Source organism: Anomalospiza imberbis, chromosome 13 (genome assembly GCF_031753505.1).
Source record: "Anomalospiza imberbis isolate Cuckoo-Finch-1a 21T00152 chromosome 13, ASM3175350v1, whole genome shotgun sequence".
NCBI classification, from domain to species: domain Eukaryota; kingdom Metazoa; phylum Chordata; class Aves; order Passeriformes; family Viduidae; genus Anomalospiza; species Anomalospiza imberbis.
This window is the reverse complement of record NC_089693.1, coordinates 10,542,409-10,568,761: the sequence shown is the minus strand read 5'-3', so window position 1 is coordinate 10,568,761 and position 26,353 is coordinate 10,542,409. Positions and strand designations below refer to the sequence as shown.

Below are 26,353 nucleotides of genomic sequence, written 5' to 3'. Positions count from 1 at the left end.
CCAAAGCATACATAGCCTTCCTTCAAAAATATTTTTTAGAGAATACTTCCACCTTGCTTATTTGCTGTGGCAATGAAAGAAAGTCTCAAGTGAGCGTTTGTTCATATGTACACACATTTGTGTGCAAACACAAGTGATCCATTTAGGGGGAAAAAAAAGAAAACACTTGCAGAACCACCTATTTCTGAAAGGGAAGCTTATGTTCATTAAGTGCGTAAGTCTACTAAATCTACCCACACTTGAAAGATAAGGGTGACTGAAGTGCAAGCCTTGAATTTATATTAATAAAGCAAAACTCTTACTCTCTGAATCTCTTGCTGTGAATTTTGGTTATTGCAGAAGATGCCATTGGACTGCCTATTCCAGAACTAGCAGGTGAACCCTGTGACACTGGGGTCATGCAGTATGGAGAATTCTGACTTGCTGGAGAAAGTGAAGTATCACTAGGCATACTCAGACCAGTTTCTGAAAAGCAATTTTTAACATTACAAAACACAAATACATTTTTTATGTGAAAGAAACAGAACCACACTTCTTGCATTATCACTCGCTTACTTTGTCCAAATTCCATTTTAAAACCACTAAGCATTATTCTTTCCTCCCCTTCTGGAGGGGGAGGGGAAAGGGGAGAAAACAAGCTGGAACACACACCCACCACTCAGCATGGACTAGATAAATAAGCGATATTTGCATATTCATGGAAAAAGTATCTTGAGCTTACTTTGGGAAATTAATGAAACAGAAGAAAACATCTATTTAAATGTTATTACTCCTTCCAATAATTCCATACTATTTATATATATAAAATACTCAACAAACTTATTCCTAGAATGTCTAGGATTTTCCCACTCCAGTCAGACAGGTCAGTCAGAAGAAAAAGTTATGAAGCCGTACATACAGAATCCTGACAGACACCCCCTTCCCCCATTCCCACTGCCCCAAACGTGTTGAAGACATTGAAAATTCTCTGGAGTTTCTCAGTTGCTAAGGGCTGCTGCTGCAAATTGACAATCCAGACACTGCAGCTGACTGACACATTCAACAAACTGGAAAACCCTATTTACAGTTTGCAACTCCTATATCTGGAAAACTTTCAGTATGTTCATCATTAAAAAGTATTGTGATCAACACAGCATGGTTGACAAGAATCACATTTTTCTTGCTTATCAAAAATACTATCAACTCTGACATGTGGTGGCAACATCCACTTGAGATAATTAAAATGCTGTATGGAGATCATGTACTGAGAACCCACAGTGTACTGAGCCTTCCACAACTGAGGGACAGACAAGGCATTTTAGAAAACTGTTTCAATTACTAATATTTCATAAAGTCAAAAAAGCTAAAAAATAACATCTATAAATTGTGTGGCCTAAGAAGAGAAAGAAAATATGAAAATGAGCAGATTAGTATAGCTGAGGGGGTGTGATGGGCATCTACAGACAGACCAACCTTCCTGAGAGGCCAGCTCCTGAGACTGGTCAGCAGTCAAGTTCAAATGAACCTCTTTCTGTTCATCAGAACCCAGAAGGCTGTGGTCAGCTGACAAACGGCCTTTCTTCTCTTCTCTCTCTTTCAAAATAATCTAGAAACAAAACCAACATTAGCAACTGCAAATTAGACATACCTGTTAAGAAAAACATCCCTTTCACTGAACATAACACAAAGTTAAGTGAGCTGATTTGAACCTTCCCTACTCATGCCAGGATAGAAACCCTGGAAATAATCTGTTTCCTCTTTGATCACAAAGAGTATTTCGCTGCAGCATTTTATAGATGGTATACTCAATACTCACACACTTCTACATAAAGAGTACTTTCAATAGTTTAAGTACTTTCACAGCTTCCTGATACATAACGTTCACTTATTAACCATTCCTCATCCCCATGCCTGTAAAGGAATATCTTATGCAGGCATACTGGTCATCTTTATGAAGTACCTAAATAAAGACAACCCTTTCTATAAAATAAAGTGCAAAGTAAGTAGCCACAGATATACTGGTTTTACTATCCTTTTTAATAGCAACAACATAAAAGCCTTGACAACAAAAGAGCTTAGAAAACTTTTCTGAACAGGTGAATTCCTCTAACTCAGATCACAGGCAAGTCAGAAAAAGGCCTGCATTTTTAGGGCTCACTGTTTTATATTTTACCTTCTGATTTCAATATATATACTCGATTCCTTCTGCACATACCTAATTTATGACTGCATGAATATAGATATATACAAGTAATTATTTCTAAGCTTACTCAAAAATTGTGGGTTTGCTTCAAGTTCTTTACCCATTCTCTATAAAAAGGACTAAAAAAATAAGCTTAGCATACTGAATTGCACTACAGACTAGGGATCAGCCACATGAGAAAACTATGGAAGCTTTTCCCTGTGTCCTACTGCCTGCAGTTAAAAAAAGAAAACACCATTGCAATCTGTATTGAGATACATTTTTATTAACTTCCAACTGATTATTCCAATATAAAAGTTTTGTTACATGTCTAGATCCAAAGGAGAAGGCATCAGTTTAAACAGAACTGGAGGCAGAAGCTCCTAATTCCCTTGCCTTTTGTTCAAAGCAACCAGACCTCAACTAAGTAACAGGGATTTTTTATTATTATTTTTCAAGTATGAGTCAAAACACTCCAAGGTTGGCATGTTTACCTTTTTAAGTGCTGTAGGGCGTTTCAGTTTTGCAATCTCTCTCTCTTTTCCTCTTTTCACTTTTGGGGCAGTTGAATCCAAAGGATTAAGGCAACCCATAGAGGGCTGTCCCTTTGTTATAGACTTTCTGCTGGCAGATTCTTTGGTATGAAAGGGAGCAGCACTGCCAACTAAATACAAGATAGATATTAGTTTCATCAAAAGACATGTCAGCTTTATTTCAGCACTGTTTTCAGAATTTCCACTGATGAATTCTCTAAGTAGATTTTCCTTCCTTGGAAAAAAAGCAGTTCATAATGACAGGAAAATTACATCATCAGACATTGTTGCATCCAGATGGTTTTAAGCTTTCTTCAACTTAGCCTCATGTTTTAGGAAACTGTGGATTCCAGGAATTATTCGAATAAATAGTATGGGGTCTCTCTCAAATGACTACATGTATCTTTAGTAGTTAGATGATCATGGTAAGATAAATTGCAAATATTTATACAAACATTGATTTTCAGTTGTTAAAGACTTGAATAGTTGACAGGACAAAACAGATGAGAGAGTGCAGCATGTAGTTAAGTGGATCTTTTGCCAGAAAGAATAAAACAAGTGCTGTCTCCAGTGGAAATGCCAACAGTTCTTTGCTGAGCTTTGTTTGATATAACCTTGCCAACTTGAATTAATGTTTGAACACTCCTGAAACTCAAAGCAGGTAAAGGAACCAACACACCAGAAAGAAAATGGTAACTATGTGCATAATGATGGACTCCAGGCTACATACAAGAGCTTAGGAATCAGATTGGCAGGGTCATAATAAGTAATTACAAAAATGTCAATTCTGTATTTGGCAGCAAGTACTAAAAAAGATAATTTAATGTTGCGTTGATACAGACATAGCAAAAAAGCATAATTAAGCCATTGTCTACATTCATGATGGAACTATAACCTAATCTCTGTTTGTCTGATCTTATTTTTAAAAGGATACAGTAGAACTACACAAAGGTACAGAAAAAGAAATACGGATTCTCCGAAAAGATACTTCCAGAATGAAATAACTAAATAGACTAGGACTCTTCAGAGACCTGACAGACATCCAAGAATCAGAAGAGGAAAGAAGGGAATGACTGCTCTGTCTTTGTAATATGAAGGCTGTGAAAGCTAACAAATTTTTGAGTTAGAGCATCAAAAAACTCAATACTGACTTCCATCCCAAAGAAACAGCAGAGAGAAAAGTTTCTCCACACAGGATGTAGTACGGTTATAATTATTGCCACTGGACATTACGGATGGTAAAAGCATAAGGTAGAAACAATAGACAGTTTAAGAAACAAATTTGAGTAAGCCTTGGGTCAGGAGACCTTGAACTATAAACAGCAGAAATGGGAAGGACATCCTAGTGACATATCCCTCCATATCACAGTCAAAGGTATCCCCTCTTTCAAAGAGAATTTTATAACATCTTTAGTAGAGAAGTTCCTTTCACATATTAATTTCATCACTGAATTACTCTCAGGACACAAACTGAGTTGTGAATAGCAAATCTTTTAAAAAGAAATTTGACCTCAGTTCTAGATGGATTTTCACCATTGCCTACTGCAGCTCAAAGGATGACAACACAGGTAATTTATTGAGAAATATATTAAAAATAATCTTTCCATGTTTTTATCACACTTATAGTCAAAAGCTAAAACTTGACAGAAAGAAAAACATTTAAGATGCTCAGATTAATCACATTCATGTTGGCACAAAATGTCTTTAGGTATTGTCAGGCACACCAGAAATACCTGTGTACGAGAGAGGCCTGGTGTTGGTGATCTGACGAGCTTTCATTGCTTGCTGCTGCTTTTCAAGAGCTGCTAACATGTCACCCAAATCTAACTGAACAGGGGTCTTGCTCTTCTTTCCAGCTGCTTTTGATAAAGCCTCCTACAACAGGAACATCACATACAATAAATACAAAGAAATGGTGCCTGCAACATTCTTTACAAAGGATTATTGCTATTAGAGAGTAAGAGGAGCATCAGGTAACTAATCCTCCTCTTGACCAATGCTGGGGGTGGGCAGGGTGCTACACACTTGAAGTTTTTTCTGTTCCATGCTTATCTCTGAATACTCTTGAGCTGTTGCAAGTGCTGCAGCCAAGGCCTTCTTCTTCTGACTTTTTGCACGCTTTGGTACAGAGGTTGTAATGGGAATTGGAGTTTGGACTATATTGATTGGAGAATTCTCTGGTAAGTCATCCAACTAGAATTGTAAACAAAATGCAAAAAAACCCATAAATAAAATACATTTCTCTACAGACCACCAAATATGGGGCATTTCAGAAATCAAATCACCCAAGGTTTTGATTACCAGTATGGCATCCTAATTAATTACAGCTAGATAACACAAGTTAATAAGTAAGTTAATAAAACTTCTTTATATTTCATTTTTGTATGGGAAAGCTATTCTATTTAGCTCCAATGATGTCTTCAGAAAGTTTTCCAATCTGATTACTAGAAGAATTTCCCCCTCTCCAAGATTTCACATAGCACTTGACTTTCCTGGAAAGCACCCAAACAGATGAAGCAGTCTATAGGCACAGATCTGCAACAATATATTTAAGTAGATCACATACTAAAAGAAGTACCTTTCCAACAACTGCTCCCACAGCCTTAAAACAGATGCAGTTTGACATGAAAGAAACTACACAAACTGTAATTATTTTGAAAGACTGACACCTTTACTACATATTTGCAGATTTAACAATTTTAAGAGATGTCTGCATGAAAGCATCATGATGCAGTCCCAACCTGGGACAGTCTGTGATACTGAGTGTCTGCAACACATATCTTATAATCTCATTAAAAAAGAAAAATCCTGGGTTTTTTTAAAGATGGGCTCTCTGCACCACTTCTTTTAATTGGCATTTCTTTAGCATCCAAGGCCAGTAACAGAAATACCCCAAGATCATCACAATTACTGCAATATAAGTCTTGTAGCAGAGATTCATAAAAAATTACACAAACTGAATAGTCTCAAAAGGCAATGCTTTGCAAAAGAAAATAATTACTTACTACTTTGGGTGAAATCTTCTGCTGGATGCTACTACTTTTGCTGCTGCCATTGTCACTATTTAGCTCTGGAAACTCATCTTCATCCTAAACAATACAAAAATTAAGAATAAAAGGATGGAACCAAAGTCACTTGAGAAGCATTGACTGAAACTGCTTAAGGTAAAAAAACAGATTGAATCCCTAAGTCCCACATAAGCTAGAAGGGCTCTTGTGACACTAGAAGAAAATAATGAAAAATTAAGAAAGCATCTCTGTATCCAAATAGAATTTTTAAAGAAAAATATTTTTTACACCAAAATAAAAAATCCTATTACAGTTAGAGGGGATAAGCCAGTGAACATATCAATTTCTATTCATAAGTGAACAGAAAAAGTTACTTGAAGGCTGCTTGTTTAATTTGTCAACCATAGTGTTCTAAATTGCTGCACTTTCCTCAACACCCAAATACAAGTCCCTTTCTATACACGACGCAAGGATCATCTAATAAATTAGAGACCTTGACTGCACACCTCTTGGAGCCAGATATTTTGTAACTTCCCATTGAGAACATCTCTTATTCCACACACAGCTGGCATTGCTACTACGTGGAAAGAGTTTTCACACAACAGTACCTCAAAATACAGAGGTTCAGGACTCGGCTCTGCCCTGCTCGCCTGGCTTGTAGCTAAAGGTTTTTCATGTCGTTTCTGCAAACTCTGCATTCTTTCTGAAGATGTGCTGTGGTCTCTGCATCTGAAACCAGACTGAGAAACACAAATGAGATTGGCATTTTGTAATTTCAATTTTTCAAGCTATGTATGTGCATGCACATAAAGCTTTCTCATCCCTGCTAATTACCAACTAGGTACAGTTTTTAGAGGGTAAATTGTGCTTTGGTGTTCTGAATTTTTTGTGGGGGCTTTCTGGTGGGTTTTTTTAGTTGTCTTTTTCTTTAAAGCCTGCACAAAAATTTTGTAGACAGTACCAGATTATTCCTCCCACTCAAGATAATTAATCTTTAAGTTTGTAACTTAAAAAGGTTTCTTTTGGCCAAATATGAAGAAACTCAGGAGCTGCTGGTGGCTAACAGCCATGAACCCTGAGGAACTGTCTGTAACCATGATCACTCCAAAGAACTTTCTCCCACTACATAATTATCGTGCATGCAGTTACTGCCTTTTCAACACATTTTTTATGACAATGCCCATGCACACAATGCTCTAAAGGCCAGAGACAGCAGCATAGTGGTATAATCATTCTTTTGTTTATTATGTGACAGGTTGGTGGGAACCCATGTGCAAGTGGTTGGCAAAAACCAGTGTATGACTTGAATTTCATATTTATACTTGCCTATTTCTCAAGAAAATTTCCTACAGATCTCATACTAATTTAGTTTCAACAGAAAATAGTTTCTAGGACAATTCTGCCTTGAGGTACAGTGAATTTGGCTGAGGCAACCTAATTTAAAACTTTTTGTGCCAGCTTTGTTTTGAAGTATCTAAAATAACTGCCAGATTTAGAGTCTAAATGATGACTAGAAGAAAAAGTCTAGTTCTTCCTGCTCTCCCAATGCCATAAACTAACAATAGTGGCTTCTAAAGCTTCTGATTTGACAGCAGGTTATAAAAAGATTCAGAACTGCTACACTGCCAGATACAAGCTTCTTTCTATAATAAACCCACAGTTACCAAACAGGAAGATTCAAAACAATTTAACAATTCCATCTAAAAACCTAAACAGGCCAAGCTGGCTCACATATGTTTGCACAACAGGCACGTTTATCCAAGGCTCCCACATGGAGCTCAGATTTCTTGCCTGCAATAACAGAGTTCAAGCAAAACCTATGTTTAAACAAATGCAAATGTTTCAGCTTTCTTTGTACCCCTCTGGATCACCTGCCCCAAAAACCTCTCAAAATTAGGAAGGCCACCTTCTCCTTTCTCCTCACATAATGACAGAAATTCTGTCCCAGCTGAAAGAAGTCTCACAGGCTATTCAAGCTTTAGCATAAAAGAATTTTAAGCCCTTAAGACATAATAAAAATGTTTAAAATGGTATGCCAATGTAAATTTTAAAAAGAAAGTTTTGGAGACAACACGAGTGAGAACACAGGATTCTAGTTCACTACCACATCCAAATCTTTCTTTAGAAAGTTTGAGAATTTTTTTTCTTCTGAAGCGTGAATGGGTCAAAAACTGAACTAACTTTTCTACACCCACACTATCGTCATTTCACAGGTTACTTTATATATGTAATGTTCTTCCTAGGTAGATACAGATAAAGCACAGTCTACAGGCAGAGAACTGTCAAGGTCGTTAAAGTATACATATATATATATATATATATATATATATATATATATATATATATATATATATATATATATATAAGATATAGAGCTAGCTCTCAAAACATACCAGTCAGAAATGTGCAAATGAGCAAATGTGCAACTAGACTTTAAGGTTCACTTTCTATACTGTTTTCATTAAATAGTTTTTGTATGTTAATTTTATAATTCCCTCCAAATTCCTTATTTTCCCATATCATAAGAAGGCCCAAATACTTCAGTTGAGAACCACTGGCAGCATACCTGTGGATTATTTCTTTGCTCAGCTTGTCTTCCACCTCTAGAAAAGGTTGGAGGTTTTTCAATCCAAGGTTTTTTTTGAGTTGCTTGGGAATTTACATTAGTCCAACCTATACCAGCTGAAAGAGAATTGCCTTCTATGAAAAATGGAATTAGAATCCAGAACATATCCTAATGATTCATATGCACCAGAGCCAGGAACACAATCGTGATACAAATAAAGTTCTTGGAGAAAGTCTAATTCTCCAGTGACCACACTTACTTCCGTAGCTATTCTCAGATGTTGGCAGTTACCTTTATGGAACATTCAAGCTGCCAAAAATTGATCACCACAAAGCAGTGAGAAAGGAAATCTCATGTTCACAACCATACCAATTTCCATTCAGTCATAAATAGCAGTCCCTGGCATTACCTACTATTACCAGGCTAAACAAGCTATTTGTCCATGGTACATGTAAAGCTTCTAAAAACAATCAGTGTTTCTGAAACAGAGAATGAGAACTCTCTGGCTCTGCTACTACCCAGGTATGAACTGCAGCCCAAAAGGGTAAGGAAGCCTGAGGGCAAACTAAAAAGGAGCACAGCTTTGTCTGAATGCTTCCACTGGATTCTCTAGTTTTTTAACCCATTGAAGGTAGGTAGCTGTTAAATTATTAGTGATAGCTAAATACTTGTTCATTCAGCAAGTAACAGGTGTCTTAGTGGAGGTGGTTGGAAACCACAGTAAAGATAGATCCTCAGAAGTATCAGATCAGTTAGAGCAGCATGCTGAAGCAGATGAAGAGGTATGTAAAGCAAAAATACAAATGCGACCCAGCCAAATTATTTAAACAGCTCACCAGTCAAGGCAATGCTTACTTGTATTTATTGATGGTTCTACTACCTGAAAAGGAAAAAAACCAATTTAGTAATTTTCATTAGTCTGTAGGCTGTAAATATAGTTAAGTTACTCAGTTACGTTTACATACATTCATTGCACATGAATCTGTACTTCTTGAAGCCATAGCTGCAGCCTGGTTATTGCCATGCTTAGGACTACAGTAGCCACTGTCACTGTCAATGTCTGCCTCACTTGCGCCCTGTTCACTGGAGGACTCTGCAGCAGGGTGAGAGGTTCTCCTGCGCCTGCCTTTTGACTTCCAAAGCATCGTGGAGGTGCTCTCAGAAAGTGACTTATTGGCTATATCTGAAGGAAAGTCTTTAAGAAACAATAACAATAAAATTACTTGTGCAGGAATTGATAAGAGACATGAAAAAGCTACACATCATAAAAACAAATATAAAAAGCCAGTCTTTGCATTAAACCAGCATTGAATTTAAATTATGTCTAGGTCCAACTGTTATTGATAACAAACTCCTTCAAGAGTTGGCAAAGTCTCTGCAGGAGTACCATGTCACTGTGCAACATTATAAGGTGACATACTGAGAAGGTATCTGCAACCATCAGCACCTTTTCTTCATTATCCTTTTGAGCTGCAAAGACTTCTCTTAAAAGCTGCATGTAAATCAGGTCCACCCTCTTTTAGAAAAGATGACAACTGACACATAGTTCTAGTTATTTCATACACCCAGAACTTAAAAAACAAATTACCTGTTTGCTGTGATGCATCAACCAACAAAACAATCTTTGATCTGTTCTCAGGACCTGATGAACTGGTCTCCTTCTGAGTGGCAACATTTTTCACTGGAGGACGTTTATTTTTTATGTGCATCTGTAGCTGCTGTTGCTGCTTTCACAGATTGCCCCACACACAAAAAAAAGATGATAAAAAATGAGATATGTGCTTCCTGTGTAAAGACATTTTCTTTATACAGTTCTACTTATCCTATTTAAAAAGCAGACTTACTTTTTGAATGACTGGTCCCCTGTTACTGCTTCTGCTCCGCTGGGTGGACAATGGAAAGACCTGGCCTGACGGGCTGGGACGCTCAGTGCATTCTGTAGTAACTGTACTTACAGCATTTGATGTTTGAAAGGGTGCAGGATAGGGCGTAGGGAAAGGATGATAGAAACCCATGACCTGAGCACATGGTGCTGGCATCAGCTGATAGTAAGTATATTCTGTAGAAACAGGTGGCTGTGCAGAAATTATAGGATAAGCAAGGTATGGTCCTGCAGGATTTGGGCTGGGCTGTTGCCATCTGATGTCATTGTTATATAATGGAAACTGTCTATTAAAAAAAAAAACACAAAAGGAAAGAAAACTGCTCAGTAAGTCTTCCACCTCTCAAAGAAAATTCAGGTCTTGATCACCCCTTCAAAAATAACAGCTCTATTATAAGAAGTTCCTAAACTCAACATATTCTTCACTAGTTACGTGAAGAAAACTGGATACAGCTACATGCAATACTGAATCAGCTACATGGCACCATGCTGTGTTTCACCATGGCAGGACCCAAGCTGGGCACCCAAAGCTTTGCTTCATTCAGAGATTTAGACAAAAATCTGACTGCCCTAAACAATCCAAGAGCACAGCAGGTGACTTTGGGAAGGATTTGTACCAGACCTTCATAGCCAGGAAAAAAAAAAAAAAGGCAACAAAGAATATGATAGGAGAAAAGCAAAGGGAAGAAAATAAGTAAAAGACTGAAGACACAGAAACTTCCTCTTCATACATGAAGGCTTAAATATGAACAAAAACCTTAATATACAGCCTACAATCACTGACTCCTCTCAAGCCTACAAGTTTAAACCCATTTAAAAACAGATCATCTTCCATGAAGATCACAACCACTTATTACCTGTTGGACTGATTTTCCTGTACAAATGGATAGCAAGTGATCAGGTAGCTAGGGATTGGAGTTGGTTCCATGCCATTAATTCCTCCGCTGTCGTTAGGAAGCGCCATTGGGATCATCAGTGTTTCTGAACCCTTCTTCTGAGGAATAAATGGTTCTACTTCAGCTGACAGCTTGACATTCTTAAGAGAAAAGAAAGAATGTCTTCATTAATTACAATCATAAATTGCTTGGGAAAATTTAGATTCATAAAGTTGTATGCAAAGTACCACGAACAGCAGGCAAATGGATGACAAGGCTACAGGATTTCTGCAGTAAACCAAGAGAGGTGGAAAACAGTTGGCAAGTGCTTATTGCATCCTTCCAATCAATGCAGGGTGTAATACAGATCACCAGCATTTAGCATTTGTGTTAACCTTTACAACTGCAATGCAAACAGCAATTAATTTAAAAGGGACCGAAGCCCACATCTTGCAGAGGATATATGAGTCGGAGCACAGAACGAAACCAAATTAGCACTGTATGTGGAGCACAGTTGTGTAGGCTTTCAGAAGTGAAACCAACATATGGAAGATGTAGTAATGCCTGGCCTGCTCTACAAAACTGACCATGTTTCTAGGCAATCATAAAAAAGACTTTTCAGCACTAAACCATAGTTTAACTGCTAAAAGATGATGCAGCACAGAAGAACCCTCCCCACACATTCTATCAGCTCAACCTGAACATATTTTCAAGTGTTAAGATTATGATTAAATGTTGTCATGAAGAAGGCTTAGAAATAAGTTTTAAACTGTGCTTTCAAAGAAAAATATCTCCCTCAATCCTGAAGGTATCCTTAGTTTAAGATGGTTTTGTACAACATAGCTGCATCTTACACCAAACAACAAAAAATGCTGCATTCAATAAGACAACTGCAGAATCAAAGAGCCCTTAAATTCTATATTCCACTATAACTTACATTCAGATGAAAATAATCTTTTTTTGTACAAATATTTCAGTCTAATTATATGTGTCTCAGCTTACTACCTCATGGAGTATCAAAGACTAAGAAGATTTATTCTAAAGCAGACAAGGACTCCACACATTTCTCCTTCCATATGCCTACAAAATAATCTCAAAGGTAACACATAACCTGTACGAGTACATGCTCTTATAGTAGAAAAATGAAATCCTAAATGTTTACTGAGGACAATCTTCTATCCTCATTACTACCTCCAGAACATCCACATGAGCTGAAAGAGTTAAACAGGAGTTCTGGAAGTATCACAGCAAGTAGTCCCACATCTACCACACACTTCTCACTCCATGGCTTTGCTCTGTGTCACATCCACAGTCCATCCTGAGACAGCATTCCCACCCAATTATCTGAATCTCAAGTCCCCAAAACTTCTACTTAAATAGGATCCCATGTTGGTTTAACAGCATGGGAGTGGAAGAGGTGGGAAGGGCAACTTCAAAAGTTTTTTTGAAAATACAGTTGTCCCAATAAAAAAAGTATGTCTTTCAAACTGACAAGACACAGCGTTCTTGGCAGGAAAGTATTTTTTAGGGACTGTTCTGAAAATGCTTATGGCTATAATATGGAGATATATATATATAAATAGATAGATGGAATATAATATATGAAAGGATGTCCCATCCCTAGAACTGTTCAAGACCAGCTTGCATGGGGCTTTGAGCAATCTGGTGTCATGGAATGTGTCCCTGCCCATTGCAGGGGTATGGAACCAAACAATTTTTAAGGTATGTTCCAATGCAGGGCAGTCTGATTCTATAAGCACAGACACAGAAGTATCACTCCTGGTGTACAACAAGGTCTGCATTACAGCAGAACAATTACCTTCATATCAATTAAATGCATTTCTTTATCATGAGGGTGAACATTCTTTTCTTCCAGAGTAACTCTTCTAATTCCTGAAGTTCCATTCAGAGGAAAAGCTGTGGGGCAGCTGCAGCAGTAGCACTGAACTTGTGCAACACAAATCAAACCCAGCTCTACCCAGAGCTTCCTCTCTGGCCTCAGGCACATCCCTCAGCTGCCTCGTGACTCGCCTACCCCTCTGCAAAGCTCCAAGGCATTCTCCTCAACACAAGAGAAAAACTTCTCATAATTTTCTTTTAAAAACTGTTTATGTACAGTGAACATATAACAAGTACCAGAAATACCAACACTGAAATCCCTCCCTGAAAGCTAAGAGGGTTTTTTCTATGCTATTTCAAGACTGTGAGGCAAAAATACTTGCTTAAGAATAGATTCACTGATGGGCTGGCCTACAAAACTAGATCAGAGATCATTCTGAATTGGAAGAGAGCCACAAGGGTCATTGAGCCCAGCTATTTAATGAGCGGTCCATGTGGGGATTGAACCCGGCATCATCAGCACCCTGCTCTAACCCACTGAGCAATCAGAACGTTAAAGGAACACACCAAGGGTGCTTCATCCACGGAACATGCAGGAGTAAACTCAGGATGAGTGTTTTATAAATGTGGTATTCCTAAGGAAACACTGAAAACTGTCAAACAACTATTCCTAACCTGCTGGTCACTATCCTACCAACATGCCAAGTGAACTTCAGCCAAGATACTAAAAATAAACTAGTACTGGCTCAGAAAATAGTCAAAACATTCGATTTGTCATTCATATTGGGACCAGATTTCCCATTTTAAGGATCTCTCCTATGTCGCTGTCTGCTCTTTCCCTTATTTGGGAGATTTATGTGAAAATACAAAAATCATTCTTTATCGACAAGTCTCTTGCAGAACGGTCTCATGACAATGATTTTTGTGATATCGTGCTATATCATCACTCATTATTAGGACTGTGAGAGAACAGTCTTTCACATCAGATATTAGAAACAGAGCTGTAACTGATCCAAGCAGGAAGCAAGTGATTCCCATCTGCTAGGTTGCCATAGCAAAATATTTCTTGTCAATTCTCAAAGATAATCCCTACCTTACTTTTACATCCAAGGTGGATTGGATAAAATTTGACTTATTTAAATCTGTCCAACAAAAAAGGGTATGTTGGGGTTTTTGTTTCTTTGTTTTAAATTTATTTAAAACTTCCACAAGACTCAACACTCTTATGCGATTTCATGATTTTAGGAAAATAATTCACATTATTTTGCTTGGTTTTATCAGGTTCAAACAATTCAGAGATGCCCAAACTAGAAAGATGACTTTAATTCTTCCTTTCCTGTTGTCCAGTCCCTTATACAGGTTATGATTACCATAGCTATGACAGAACAATTACCTGATATATTTAATTATCATTTTCTGTACAGCTCAAAACAAGTTTAGCTTACCTGTAATGGTAAAATAAAACACAGCAGATCTTGTAATCATAAACACATATGGCTGCATTTGAAAGTTAAATCCTTTTTTTGCTTACAGAACTTGGGGAGTGTCTGCTATTTAAAGGAATCAAAACTGTATTTCACATACCTCTTACATGCATTATACGTTAAACACTTCTCTTGCGCAGTTTAGTCTGCACCTACAGGTTTGGTTGGTTTATGGCAGTTGGGTTTTTTTAATCCTTTCAAGAAACTTGTTATGGCAAAGGATTTAGGGCAAACCTCTCTTCTCAGATTTTGCATTTTGTTCTGTAGTGCACACACACATATATATGCCAATTCCTCGAAACAGCAACTGAAAACTTAGAAACCTCAGTACAGGTGTTTCAAAATCATTCTGCAAGCATAATACATCCAATTCTCACATAACTTAAACATTTCATTAGACAACAAGGCCCCATTTTCACTTTGGGGTAGAAAACAAAAGGCAGCTCAAGTGTATTACCAACTAAACTAAATTAACTTCAACATATTGCTTCCTTAGAGCATTTTACCAGACTTTCAAAAATATTTCAGGAGTTCTGTTACACAGGCTGTGTAAGATGAGGGCAGTAAACTTACCAAACTTAAAGCAGAAAGGGGAAACAAATGTACTAAGTCAGGTCAGACCGCTAACCAAACCAGAACATCAACAGAATTAACTCTCCAGGGTGATTCTCCAGACATCTCAGCACATTTCACAGATGGCCAGTGGTTTCACTGGACAAGTGAGGGAAACAAAAAAGCAACGCTAAGTAATTTGTCCAAAGTTATCTTAGAAGACCTTTTTAGGACCATAGTTTTCTCAGCTAGGAGGAGATGTTGGTGAAGACAGACAGCAAAGTACCTCCTCTTTTTGATAAATTGCCTTCTTCCTTCACAGTGTAAGGAGAAAAACTAAAACAAAAACTGAAACAAAAACCCTATTGATCAATTTAGTATCAAGTAAAGGTGCTAATTTCTCACTGCACTGGACAAACAGAAGGTATCTCCTAATGAAACTTGTAATTTCTTCTAACAGGAAAGGCTCCTTTGGTGAGCTACAGAAACAACAGTGCCAAAGAAGCAGTTTGGTGGTGGGTTAGGTTTTTAAAATACTGACGTGCTTAGGACTCGGTGGAAAATGCAACCAATAACAAATGAAGTAAACTCCAGAACACAAGACAAGTTCCTTTTTGTTTCAGAAGCAAACAAGAAAATGAATAAAACAAAGTGCATGCAAATATATGTGAACACAATTCCTCAGAGATTTCACCCACACAGTACAAGTGGAGTGCCAAGCGCACACGAACAGCACAAACAGGACTGATCGTGCCACTGGTTTGTAACCACAAAGATTTATCAAACACAAAAAGATTTGGGAGAAGGCTGCTACACTTTCCATAATCCTTACAACAGAGCACTTGTGATACAAGCTTATGCTTTAACTGCTCTCACAGTATTGAGATTTATTCTAGTCTGCATCATCTAAAACAAATTAGTGCTTTGCCACTGCCATCAGTAAATGCAAGGTCAGACCTTAATACAAAATACTACGCGGTTTGATCACGCCATCTAAAAGCAAACACTGAAAATACTGCAAGACCAAACTTATTTTTGACTTAAACTTTTTCATGTTTGCTCAACCTTTCACATCACAAAACCAAACAAAGCTTTATTGAAATCAACCTTTGATAACCAAACTCAATTCTAAATATAAATTTATGTCATGCTGAAACATCAGATTTTCAATCAGCTGCCTATTAATGGATACACACCCCTTCAAAAGAAACCAAGATTTAGACAGAAGCCTCTTTTGTAGATATCCCTAGTTTCAATTTACAAAACGTTTTGCAGTAGCTCTTTACATATTTCAGTCCAACAATTACAAGTCTTTCAAGACAGCACATATACTGAAGAGCTCCTTTGTTTCCTATATAAAAGCTACTGTAGTCATCAACAGCTGCAAAGACAGAAGATGACACAAGCAGGAACAGACTGGTAAACTTTGTCCTATAGTTATAGCACTGTACATTTAATCTTAGAAAAGTTTTTGTTCATTGTAGCCTAATATCATTCAGCATTTTCCATTAAATAGGATCTCTGTCATCCTGCTCTCAGAGGAGAGCGCTTAGATATCAATCTCACCATTTACAGGGTGAGAAAATAGACACAGATGCCACATCTCAGAGGGCTATAATAAAATCGGCTGTTTTACTGTCTCAAAGTCTGGAAACAAGAAGTCTCATCCCAAAGTAAAATAAAAACATAGCTCAAACTTTTGAGGACTTTTTAAAGAAAAACAATCCTTCTTCTGAATTCTGGACTTCATCATTTAAATGCAGGGTTAGTAGTAAGGCAAGTCACAGTTCATCTATTTTAAGATAAACTTTACAAATATGGAAGTCATTGTTTCTATAATTAGTTGCTTCTAAGTGGCAGATACCTCGGGAATGGTAAATATGCAGTCCAACTGGAAACACCAGCAGCAGGCCATTTAACAAGGCACAAAATTTAATCTTCCCTATTTACATTTAACACAGTCATTTCAACACAGCACTTAAAGCAAATACACTATGAAATGACTCTTTCCCTTTTCCATCAGCTCATAGAAAGGGAATTGGGCATAATTCTCTTCCCTTTCACAGGATTAAGTATCATGTTCAGAACATAACAAAGCTAAATATTTAACATTTTTACCTATATATAAAAAAAAAAACAAGCAAGTGGCACAACATGACAAGCTGGCATGTTTAAACTCAAACCCAGAATATTCTAAGAAAAAAAAAAGGGGGGGGGGGAACCTAAAATTTAATACTCACACAAAGCTTGTCCAAAGACAAAAAAAGCTACCAAAAGGATCCTCCTCACGTACCTATTTTACAGCATTTAACAGTACAAACTTCTAAACTCATGCTGTCCAAATGAAGTAATAATATTTGAGTGCTTTGTAGACAGTGTACTAAAAGGATTAATCCAACCTATTTATGCAAATCAGTTTCCTGATCTCCACAAACTAGTCAAGGATAAATAATTTTGTGCTCAAACAGTTAAGATATTAATGGAATCATACCAATAACATTTAAATTCAGCAAAGAACAAATTCTAAAGTAAGACAACACAAAACTCACAAAATCCAAAACTGTTCTGCACTCTCAAGATTCAAAAGAAAGCAATGTACAGGAAACCAGACATTTTTTAGTTTTCCTCAGTTGAAAAATCTGCCATGGGCAAGAAACATTGAAGGAAACTGGGCAGGATAAAAGAGCACAAAACATTGATCTAGATCCACTTCTCTGACAATCATATTATCAAGCCACCTGTTGAGTGGTCACAAATAGCAGAGGTAAGCAGAACAGGCTGTCTTTAAGCAATACTAAAACAAAACACAGGCCACTGATTTTGCAACTTCACCTGATTTCTCAACTGTACTAAAGGAACCAACTGTCTTAATCACAGAGCAAAAGTATAAGACTGAGAAAAATCAAAGCACAGCAGTACCTTTGAAAGGGGAAGTTGTTTCTCTTTAGTTTTCTGTCATATTCTGCTTAAACAGAAAGAACATCATCTGCTGAGTTTTCTCTCTTGTAGGAAAATAACTGCTGAAACCCATACACTTTTTAATGGGAAAAATTTTGTTCCTAGTGTAGACAAAAATAAACTTACACACCCACTACAAAAATTACAACTATTCCTATCATACAATAATTGTGTTTAAGCAGCTTTACTCCCTTTCCATCTATGTCAGCTCCCAAAATATCACTGAGCATATTATAACAAGTCATATCAGAAATTAGGTAACAGAAACCTTAAAGGCAATCCAAAATCAACATCTTTTTTATCAATTAGGTGTCCAAATGATCTTGCAACAAGAAATCTCATACTGATTCACTAAACCAACGCCACAAAACTCTGTTTACCCATCAAAAGCATTTGTGATCTCCCTTTACTCTTGAAATACCACACTAACACAGCACAACAGTCCTAGCTGTTCATACTCCAATTTCACAGTAGTTACTCCTATAAGCACATACAGTTACTATACTGTGCCTGAGAGAGCATTCTGAGGGAAAGGAAGGACAGAATGAGTACTGCTAACAGACATTTATAGGCTTTAATACTCATTTATCAGATGCCATGCAGTACAGGCACAGAAAGGAGCCCAAATAAAAAAAAAAATGAAATGGCTCCCAAAACTGATGCAACCTTACCAAACACTTACACTGGTAACAAATGATCGCATTCAATTCTTACAGCACAAAAGCTTCAAACCCAAAGCATCTAGGAGTCTCCTAATCAAGATGCTGCTGTATAATGAGCAGGCAAAAGCAACATGATTGTTGAATCATTTTAGAAACTCATCAGGTATTAATTATTTGTCTGCCTAGAAGCCTTACGAGGGGATAAGGAACCAACAGGACCTGATATGCTGCAAACATAATAAACAAGATGATTCTGCTTCAGAGCTTAACTACACCTTCAAGTTAAAATACTGCACTTAGTTAAGACAATCACTCCGAGTCAACACTTTATACTGTAAATAGCATAACAACTCTCTGTTTTCATGAACAATTTGACAAATGAAAAGAGAGTGGTTTGATAAGGACATGTGTGTGAACCTCCAGTGCTGAAGAGCTCAAGCAACAAGGAATAAATATTTCACAAGTGTACTACAGTACTAATTGCAGATGCAACAAAGAGGGGACAAAAAAACACCACCACACCAAAATCCAAGATTTTAAAGCAAAAACTACTACAGATTGGACTAATGTAAATTTTTCAGAATAAGATCAGGTTTTCTCCATGAAAGCAAATAAAAAGCATTAAAAAAAATTTAAAACCATTATCACACCAGAAAGCCCAGGAAGAAAGCCATAGTGGGAGTCACACTGTAATAAGACACACTGTTCACAAACTTCCTTAAATATATGTACAGAATGAAAAGCAATTACTGAGTACATTATTAGTCATTATCTACTTTGCTGCAGTAACCTGTATTATTTTATTCCTTAACCCTACTATTAGAATCCGTGGAGATTCCGTGGAAAACTAGGAAACAAAGAGCTGGAAATCACCCATTTTCAACTCATTCTGGTGAAAGAGAAGCTTAGAAGTAGTATCAGGCTCTAACAGATGACATCATTCATGTCAGATACATCTTTTAGTACTACCTCCTGATGATGAAATGTTTTATTGCACATATGTAACAAATCATACAAATTCTTAAGTCCTTGCTTGTGTTTCTTCATACCTACACAAATAAAAGCTCATAAGAATAATGCAAACTGATCACCTCACAAAGCCAAGTTTAATACGGAAGAAAAAGATATAGCGACCTGTAGAATTGGTGAGCTACACCCACTCAGCTATGAGGAGACCATCAGCTGTGTCCTATCACTGAAAACTTCAACCCAACCGTGACATTTACAGGATTTCGACAAGAGTGATACCTCGAGTGTGTTGCTAAGTTCTTAAAGAAACCTGTTTCTTCCTCAAGAAACCAAGTCTCTACTAATGACCAGGCAGGCTTAAACTAAATGTCACTAACTGCAATACTTCCCTGAGCTAGAAACAAAGCCTGAAGGAACAGGGGGGCGAAGAACAGACCCGAGTTTGGAATTCCCTTGGAATTCCCAGGGGAGTCGCTCCCGGGTTCCCGGCTCCCCCGGACAGCCGGGCCGGGCGCGGCCTGACGCCTCCCGCCCGGGGAGGGGACGGCGGCGGCGGACACACACCGAGCTCCCGCTTCCAGCCCAGAGAACGCCCTTGCTGCAAGTCCCGAGGGCCGCTCTCCGCCGGGGCGGGGCGGCGGCTCCTCACGGCCGGTCCCGGCGCCCCTCACGGCCGGTCCCGGCGCCCCTCACGGCCGGTCCCGGCGCCCCTCACGGCCGGTCCCGGCGCCCCCCGCCCCGCAGGCCGCGAGCCGCGCCCCGCCCTGCCGTGCGCTGCCCGCCGCTCGGCCGCTGCCGACGGCCCTGCCGGGGCTGACACGGCCGGGCCGGGCCCGCTCCGCTCCCCGCCCTCACCGCCGCCCCTCCCGCCACGGCTGCTCGCGGTCCCTTCGTACCTTGTCCGCTTTGTCCATGGCTCCAGCTGCGCCGGGCGGCGGCTCTAATGAGGGCGGCGGAGGGCCCGGGCCGCCTCCCCCATGGTGCTGCTTCCCCCGCCGCGCTCCGCACACGCCCGGAGCGGTGCCGGCCCCGCTTGCGGTTATCACGGGAACCGGGACCGGCTACGCCACGGCCGGGGCGGGACGGGACGGGCGGCGGGGAGGGACCAGCTGAGACGGAAGCCGGGCGGGCTCAGGCTGGGAACGCCTTCGCTCCCCGCGGCGGCGGGCGTTCCCCTCCCGCGTTCCGGCCGCCCGAAAACAAGCGAGGCCGTGACACAAACGTTGCGGAAACCCGCGGGGATAAGCGCGGGGAGCGTTGTTCCCCCCGCCCGGGGTCGTTTCGCCTGCGGCGAGCGAGAGCGGCAGGTGCGCTGCGGGCCCGTCTGCTCGCGGGCGGCGCCGGGGGAGGCTCAGGCCGACGGTGTCCTTGAAATTATCTGGAACACCGAGGGGAAAAAAAAGAAAAAATTAAAACCCCTGTGATGTATTTAGAGGCAGAAATCTAAAAATGTCGCACCAGCGTCCGGAGCGCAGGGCTGGGCTGCGGAGCGGGTCCCGTGTGTGCAGGGACTGGGGCGGCAGCAAAGCGGGCAGCTCTGACACGCGAGGTTGGGCACAGCTTGTGTGACGTTCCTTTATTTTGCTGCTCTGCTGTAACGTGTGGTGAATTACGAGTAACGCCAGCGAAATCCGTGAGACTGTGTTCACCTCGAGCCAGGAGAAGGGGAAACGCATGTAGGAGCCGCTGCTGCCCATGGTCCCGTACGCGTGTTCTGCAGGGGACCTGCCCGCGTTTCATGACGCTAATAGGTCTGCTGCCTTGGGTTTAGTGGAAATGAGGCATGATTTATTTACAACTTGGCTGATTCATGGCAAGGGGGAAAAAAAAGCAGAACTAGACTAAGTACCTTTGTGAAAGAAATATACAAAGGGTATCCCGGATCAGACCCTTGAGTGCTTCCAGGTGAAATACATTATATAAGTATTACATACTAATGCATGAGTCTCGTTCCTGCTTGCTAGAGGTTCTTTTGAGGAATAAATGGCTTGCTTTTTAAAGAAACAAGTAAGAAAGCCTGAAAGTATCCGAATTTGACAGCAGTAGAAGCTATCAAGAATGTCTTGACAGACCAATCTTGCTATAGCTTCCTAGATTGAACCTTCATTTTATAATTAATCTTTCAAGATTTGTGATACCACATAATTTCTCCTATGTTATAAAAGTTTTATTTATCGGATAAACCAACATAATCTATTTGTACTTTCTTTGGAGTTGCTCTTCACCATTAAAACTTCATATGTAACATATGGGATTATGAAGAGGGCTATTGCATTGCACAGCAAGATCTCATCTTGTGAACAGATGAGACGAACAGAGAATTGTGCAGGCTGTCACTGCCTTCTGTGCTATTCCATCCACATCAGCAGTGTGTAACTGAAGTGTAACTTTTGCCTAGATGTCTGCAACATTACATATGTTCTGTGATTTAAGTTTTCATGAGATTAAAGTACACAAAATCATAGGTCCCACTGAGCATATGGGAAAGGGGCCAGGTTGTAATCCCAATTAAATTGAACTTTCAGGTTTCTACTACCTTCAGTGAGGACAGTGTTTTACTACCAGTGAAGAGAACAGGAGAGCTGCTGCAGTGTCCTAACTGATACAGAAACCTCATCTGAACTGGAGAAGCTGCAGCAGTTGTATGCTTTATATGCACTTCTGTAACCCAGAACTTTTCTTGACAAGATTCAATGGTCAGCAGAACTCACATAAGTGTTTATAATGCTGGGAAGCCATTTCAAGGTGCTAAGACAGACTAATTTGAGGTTATGAGGTTATGTTCCCAGGGGCTTTTACACAATGAGATTTGTTATTTCAACACAAGAAGTCATGAAAGTAAAACTGGGTATTAAGCTGGTTGTACACAGAGCTTTCAGCTGATGCAATGGAACAGCATTTCATCAGTAATTGATGAACTTAAATATGAGATGGAAATCTACAGATAAATAATTATGAAACATAAGCTACCTAAACTTCATCTCACTTAACAAATCTCTACTGAGAAAAATGTATTTAATTCCCAGTAGTTGAATGTGTTTTGCTTATTTGTGTGAAATTTGGTAGATTTACTTCAAACTTAATCACTTTTCATCTCCAAGTAATGTGGGAGAACTTGCCTGACTGGACAGAAAACAGTGAAAAAATCCCACTGAAACAACTGGAACAATCGTCTTCTTGTATTGGCACACCAGTGTTTCAGTGTGGAATGCAGCTTAATTTGTTCAAATTGATGCTGACCATGGAATATATATTATGACATTTGCTTAAGATAGTTGCTGTCATTTTAAAAAATAATGACTCATTATGGCAAGGCTGTCCGTTATGAAATTCTTCTTTTGTTCCCAAGATACATACCAACAGAAAGGTCACACTTGAAAGGGCTGTTATGCACACTCAAATGACAGGAATGTCTAAGATCTAAATTGGGCAGTGATTAAATAGACATCAGATCTACATGAATCTATACAATATACATAATACAGAAAGTCATGTTGGGTGACCTGAGTGGCCACTCAGGTGATAAAAACTCAAGTCTCCCATAAAATTTAACTGTGTTATCACCAAAAAGAAAAACAAACCAAAGCACTCAGAACCAGTTATGTTAGATCCTCTATCCACAACTATCACAAATATGCCAGGGTATCTGGTTACAACATCATCTTGATCGAGCGTTGTGTAAGAGAACTCGATGATGTCACAGTTCTTAAGGAAGCCATCAAAAAAATTCTACAAACCCTGTTGAATTTTAAAACACTTGGTAGCTGCACATGGTTGAATTTTAACACCCTTGGTAGCTGATTTTTCATAATCAATAAGGGTCCAGTTCTCAAATCTGGCAGTTTGTAAACAATTATTGCTACTTCTTTGCTGCAAGACAGGGTAAGTAAATAGTTCATAAGCAAAAATGATGGTTGAACCCAGCAGGTGCTGACTGCAATTTTGCTAATAAGTTTTTGACTTTATTGCTGCATCTACTGGGTAGTGGAGATATCCTTCCTGAACACAATGGAGGAAACAAGTCAAGAAGAAAATCTCGGTCAACACAAAAATAAAAAATGGGAGACTAAACCAAAATATCTCAGCAATATGGAAAGGCACTTGGTAATGACTGTATTCAGAATTCAAATCATAGGATTACAAGCAAACCTAACAGCACATGTGTGGCTACTCACACTCTTACTTATTTGGGCTCTGTTTACATCTAGTGGGTACAAAGTCCTGTGGAACACAAGGATATGATGACACATGTCTCACTGAAGTCAAGGCAGTTTCTTATATGGGAAGCTTGAACATTTGTATAGGCTTAATAGCACTGGCATGGAAGCATGAAATAAGGGTTGCTCAGTAACACCCTCCACCTGATGTCCAGGCAGGCTCAGACCGAGCTCCACGGCAGCAGCACTAGTGGGGCTGGAGGCTGCCACGGTGAGCACGTGGAAAAGGCAGCAGGAAAAAAAGCAGACTCCAAAATGACAGTTTTACTGGCCTGGGACTAAAATCTTCAGCATAATTACTGAAAAAGACAAGTAGACAAAGCAAAGTGTATCTTGGCAAATAAAACCGAGTCTGGCGAGGCGACATGTGGTGTCCTGCGCAGGCAGCCACAGCAGGGAACAGAACTGGAACCAAAGCAGGAAGGTGAGCTGGGAACTACTGCAGGAACCTGAGAATCACGATTCCAATCGCAATTACTGCCTGGCAGCAGGCGAGTGAGCCCAGCACTCCCACCGAGAGCAGCTGCAGAGAGAGGCAGCAGAGCCAGCCAGGACAGAGCTGCCATGCAACTCTTCCGAACACGGCCAGGAAAGGATTAACCTTTACTCTTGCCGTAATGCTCACTCGTATTACATCTAAAATTTAGCACTACATATGCAATTATTCTATCACAGATAGTTTGCAATCTACCTTACCACATAGAGGCATTTAAGATGGTGATAATCCTTTCTTAATATCTTAATTAACATTTAAATAGTTGACTAGCTTGTAATGTAGTTTACCTAGTTCACTAACCTGGTTCTAAAATACATTTTTAGCACTTTGAAAATAATACAGTAACAGCTACACTTTTATATTTAAATTCCATATTGCCATTTATATAAAAAAAATTAGTTCTGTATTTAGACTGTATTTTTGAGAAAGGGGTACTATCCCAAGTGATGTCATTTTACTCTACTCCATACATAACACTGTTCCTACTCAAATTAATTCACTACCTCTCAAAGAAAAAAATATGAAAATACAATCTTCAATTACAGACATAATGTTTTACAGCTGACAACTCCTGAGTAATTACTAATTCAGTTTATTTACAGACTGAAGTTCAAACAACTTCATTATATTATTCTGCTCAGTGCATTTCAGCTGCCTTGCCATTTTTCTGGGGTTTGTTGTTGTTGCTCAATGTATTTTCAGGCCTTTTTAAAAGGAAAATAAATTGGTTTCAGATCCAATCCATTAGAATAGGACTTTGAGATGCACAAAGAATACATTCCTTCAAAGTATGTTTGACTAAAAATAATAGTAAAAATCTAAAATGCAGACATAGCACCCACATCCTCCCAGATTTGCCTGTTGTTCAGTTTTAATGCATAAGCTGCCAGCAACTCAAAAGAAGGGTTTATATATATACAGCTTAATCTTACATAAGATTACAACAGCCATTAAAATGTTCTTTTGCAAACAGTGTTATGGAAACTAGCTAAAATGCCAGTTTATCTTGTACCAGCAGCAACAAGAGGTGTATAAAATCACCCAAGTTGTGACAAGTGTGGGTCTGACAATTAACAGCTGCAGAAATTTAATGACTGGGCTTGAGACTGAGAATGCAGCGAGGCTGCTTACAACGTCTCAAACAACCTGCAGTGCAATGGTGTTTCTTGGGAAAAAAAATCATTCACCCTCTTCCATCAAGTGCTTGTTCACTTTTCCTGAGGAGACAGAAATGACATCAGAACCAGATCTACCAGGGACTATAGGTGGGCTATAGCAACTCCTGGTGATTTCTGCTGCAGTTGGATGATAACAGAGCTCCTCAGTATTTCCCCAGAGAAAATCTTCATCTTCCAGGTTAAGAATTGTGAGAACTCAGAAAAGGGGTAGAATCCCCTAGGCATTATATAAATCTTCCTTATGTACCTAGAGCACAGATGCTAAGGCACTGTACACATGAGTAAGACCTGAAGTATGCCAAAACACAAAACCATTTCTTAGAGGTAGACTGACCCTTTTTCTGTCTAAAAACATTGCTAGCCCTCACTGTTCAGACTGACAGTCCTTCACTACTTGGACTAGTCCTAAAGCAATTAATCCTTCAGAACAAAAAGATAAAACAACGGAACTAGATGGACATGACAAGATTTACTGCAGTATTCCCATTTCCTTCTTGAAAAAAATCCAAAAATACCAAAATGCCTCCCCAGCAGACATAGCTGGGATGGAAAAGGTTACATCAGGTACAACAGACAAAGTCAAGAAGACTTTCATTTTCAGTGATTTTATGTTCATGGACAGTTCTCTTTCCCCCCCTCCTTTAGAAGAGAAGAGTTGTTCCTTCCCACAGCAAGGGTTGCAGGAAACAGCATAGAAAGGAAACCTACTTAAATAAATAGCTGTCACTGTCCCCTGTCCCCATGGGAAGGAGAACCTTGAAATAGCTGTGACAATCCCTTGTCCCCATCGGAGGAAGAACCCTGCACGATTTGCTATCCAATATAAAGTCTCTGGATCTGTAGGTAAGGGTCCCAATGTGCACTGTTGTTGAGTTCAACTTCACATCACCAGGTATTACTGGAATTTTCAAAGTAAAAACTACATTACACATCACAGCATTATAAGGAAACAAAATACAAGGTGCTTTAGTCA

General features: G+C 39.2%; 1 protein-coding gene across 5 annotated transcripts in view; it reads right to left on the bottom strand.

Annotated features, from left to right (window-relative positions):
* Positions 1 to 20,546, bottom strand: part of SECISBP2L (SECIS binding protein 2 like) — a 28,177-nt gene extending 7,631 nt beyond the window's left edge. Inside the window, exons 1-14 of one of the 5 annotated variants that reach the window (XM_068203877.1) lie at positions 20,386 to 20,546; positions 11,008 to 11,186; positions 10,113 to 10,437; positions 9,857 to 9,995; positions 9,234 to 9,463; positions 9,124 to 9,148; positions 8,269 to 8,384; positions 6,311 to 6,442; positions 5,700 to 5,783; positions 4,720 to 4,887; positions 4,428 to 4,569; positions 2,656 to 2,825; positions 1,453 to 1,585; positions 303 to 465 (exon numbers count right to left, since the gene is read on the bottom strand). In XM_068203877.1, the coding sequence (XP_068059978.1) occupies positions 303 to 465; positions 1,453 to 1,585; positions 2,656 to 2,825; positions 4,428 to 4,569; positions 4,720 to 4,887; positions 5,700 to 5,783; positions 6,311 to 6,442; positions 8,269 to 8,384; positions 9,124 to 9,148; positions 9,234 to 9,463; positions 9,857 to 9,995; positions 10,113 to 10,437; positions 11,008 to 11,186; positions 20,386 to 20,403 (2,024 nt within the window). In that variant the 5' untranslated portion in view covers positions 20,404 to 20,546. Of the gene's footprint in view, positions 1 to 302; positions 466 to 1,452; positions 1,586 to 2,655; positions 2,826 to 4,427; positions 4,570 to 4,719; positions 4,888 to 5,699; positions 5,784 to 6,310; positions 6,443 to 8,268; positions 8,385 to 9,123; positions 9,149 to 9,233; positions 9,464 to 9,856; positions 9,996 to 10,112; positions 10,438 to 11,007; positions 11,187 to 12,844; positions 13,049 to 19,489; positions 19,607 to 20,385 lie in introns of those variants that run through there. The other 4 variants (XM_068203878.1, XM_068203876.1, XM_068203873.1 and 1 more) reach the window with 4 other exon arrangements.
* Positions 20,547 to 26,353: the final 5,807 nt, after the last annotated feature.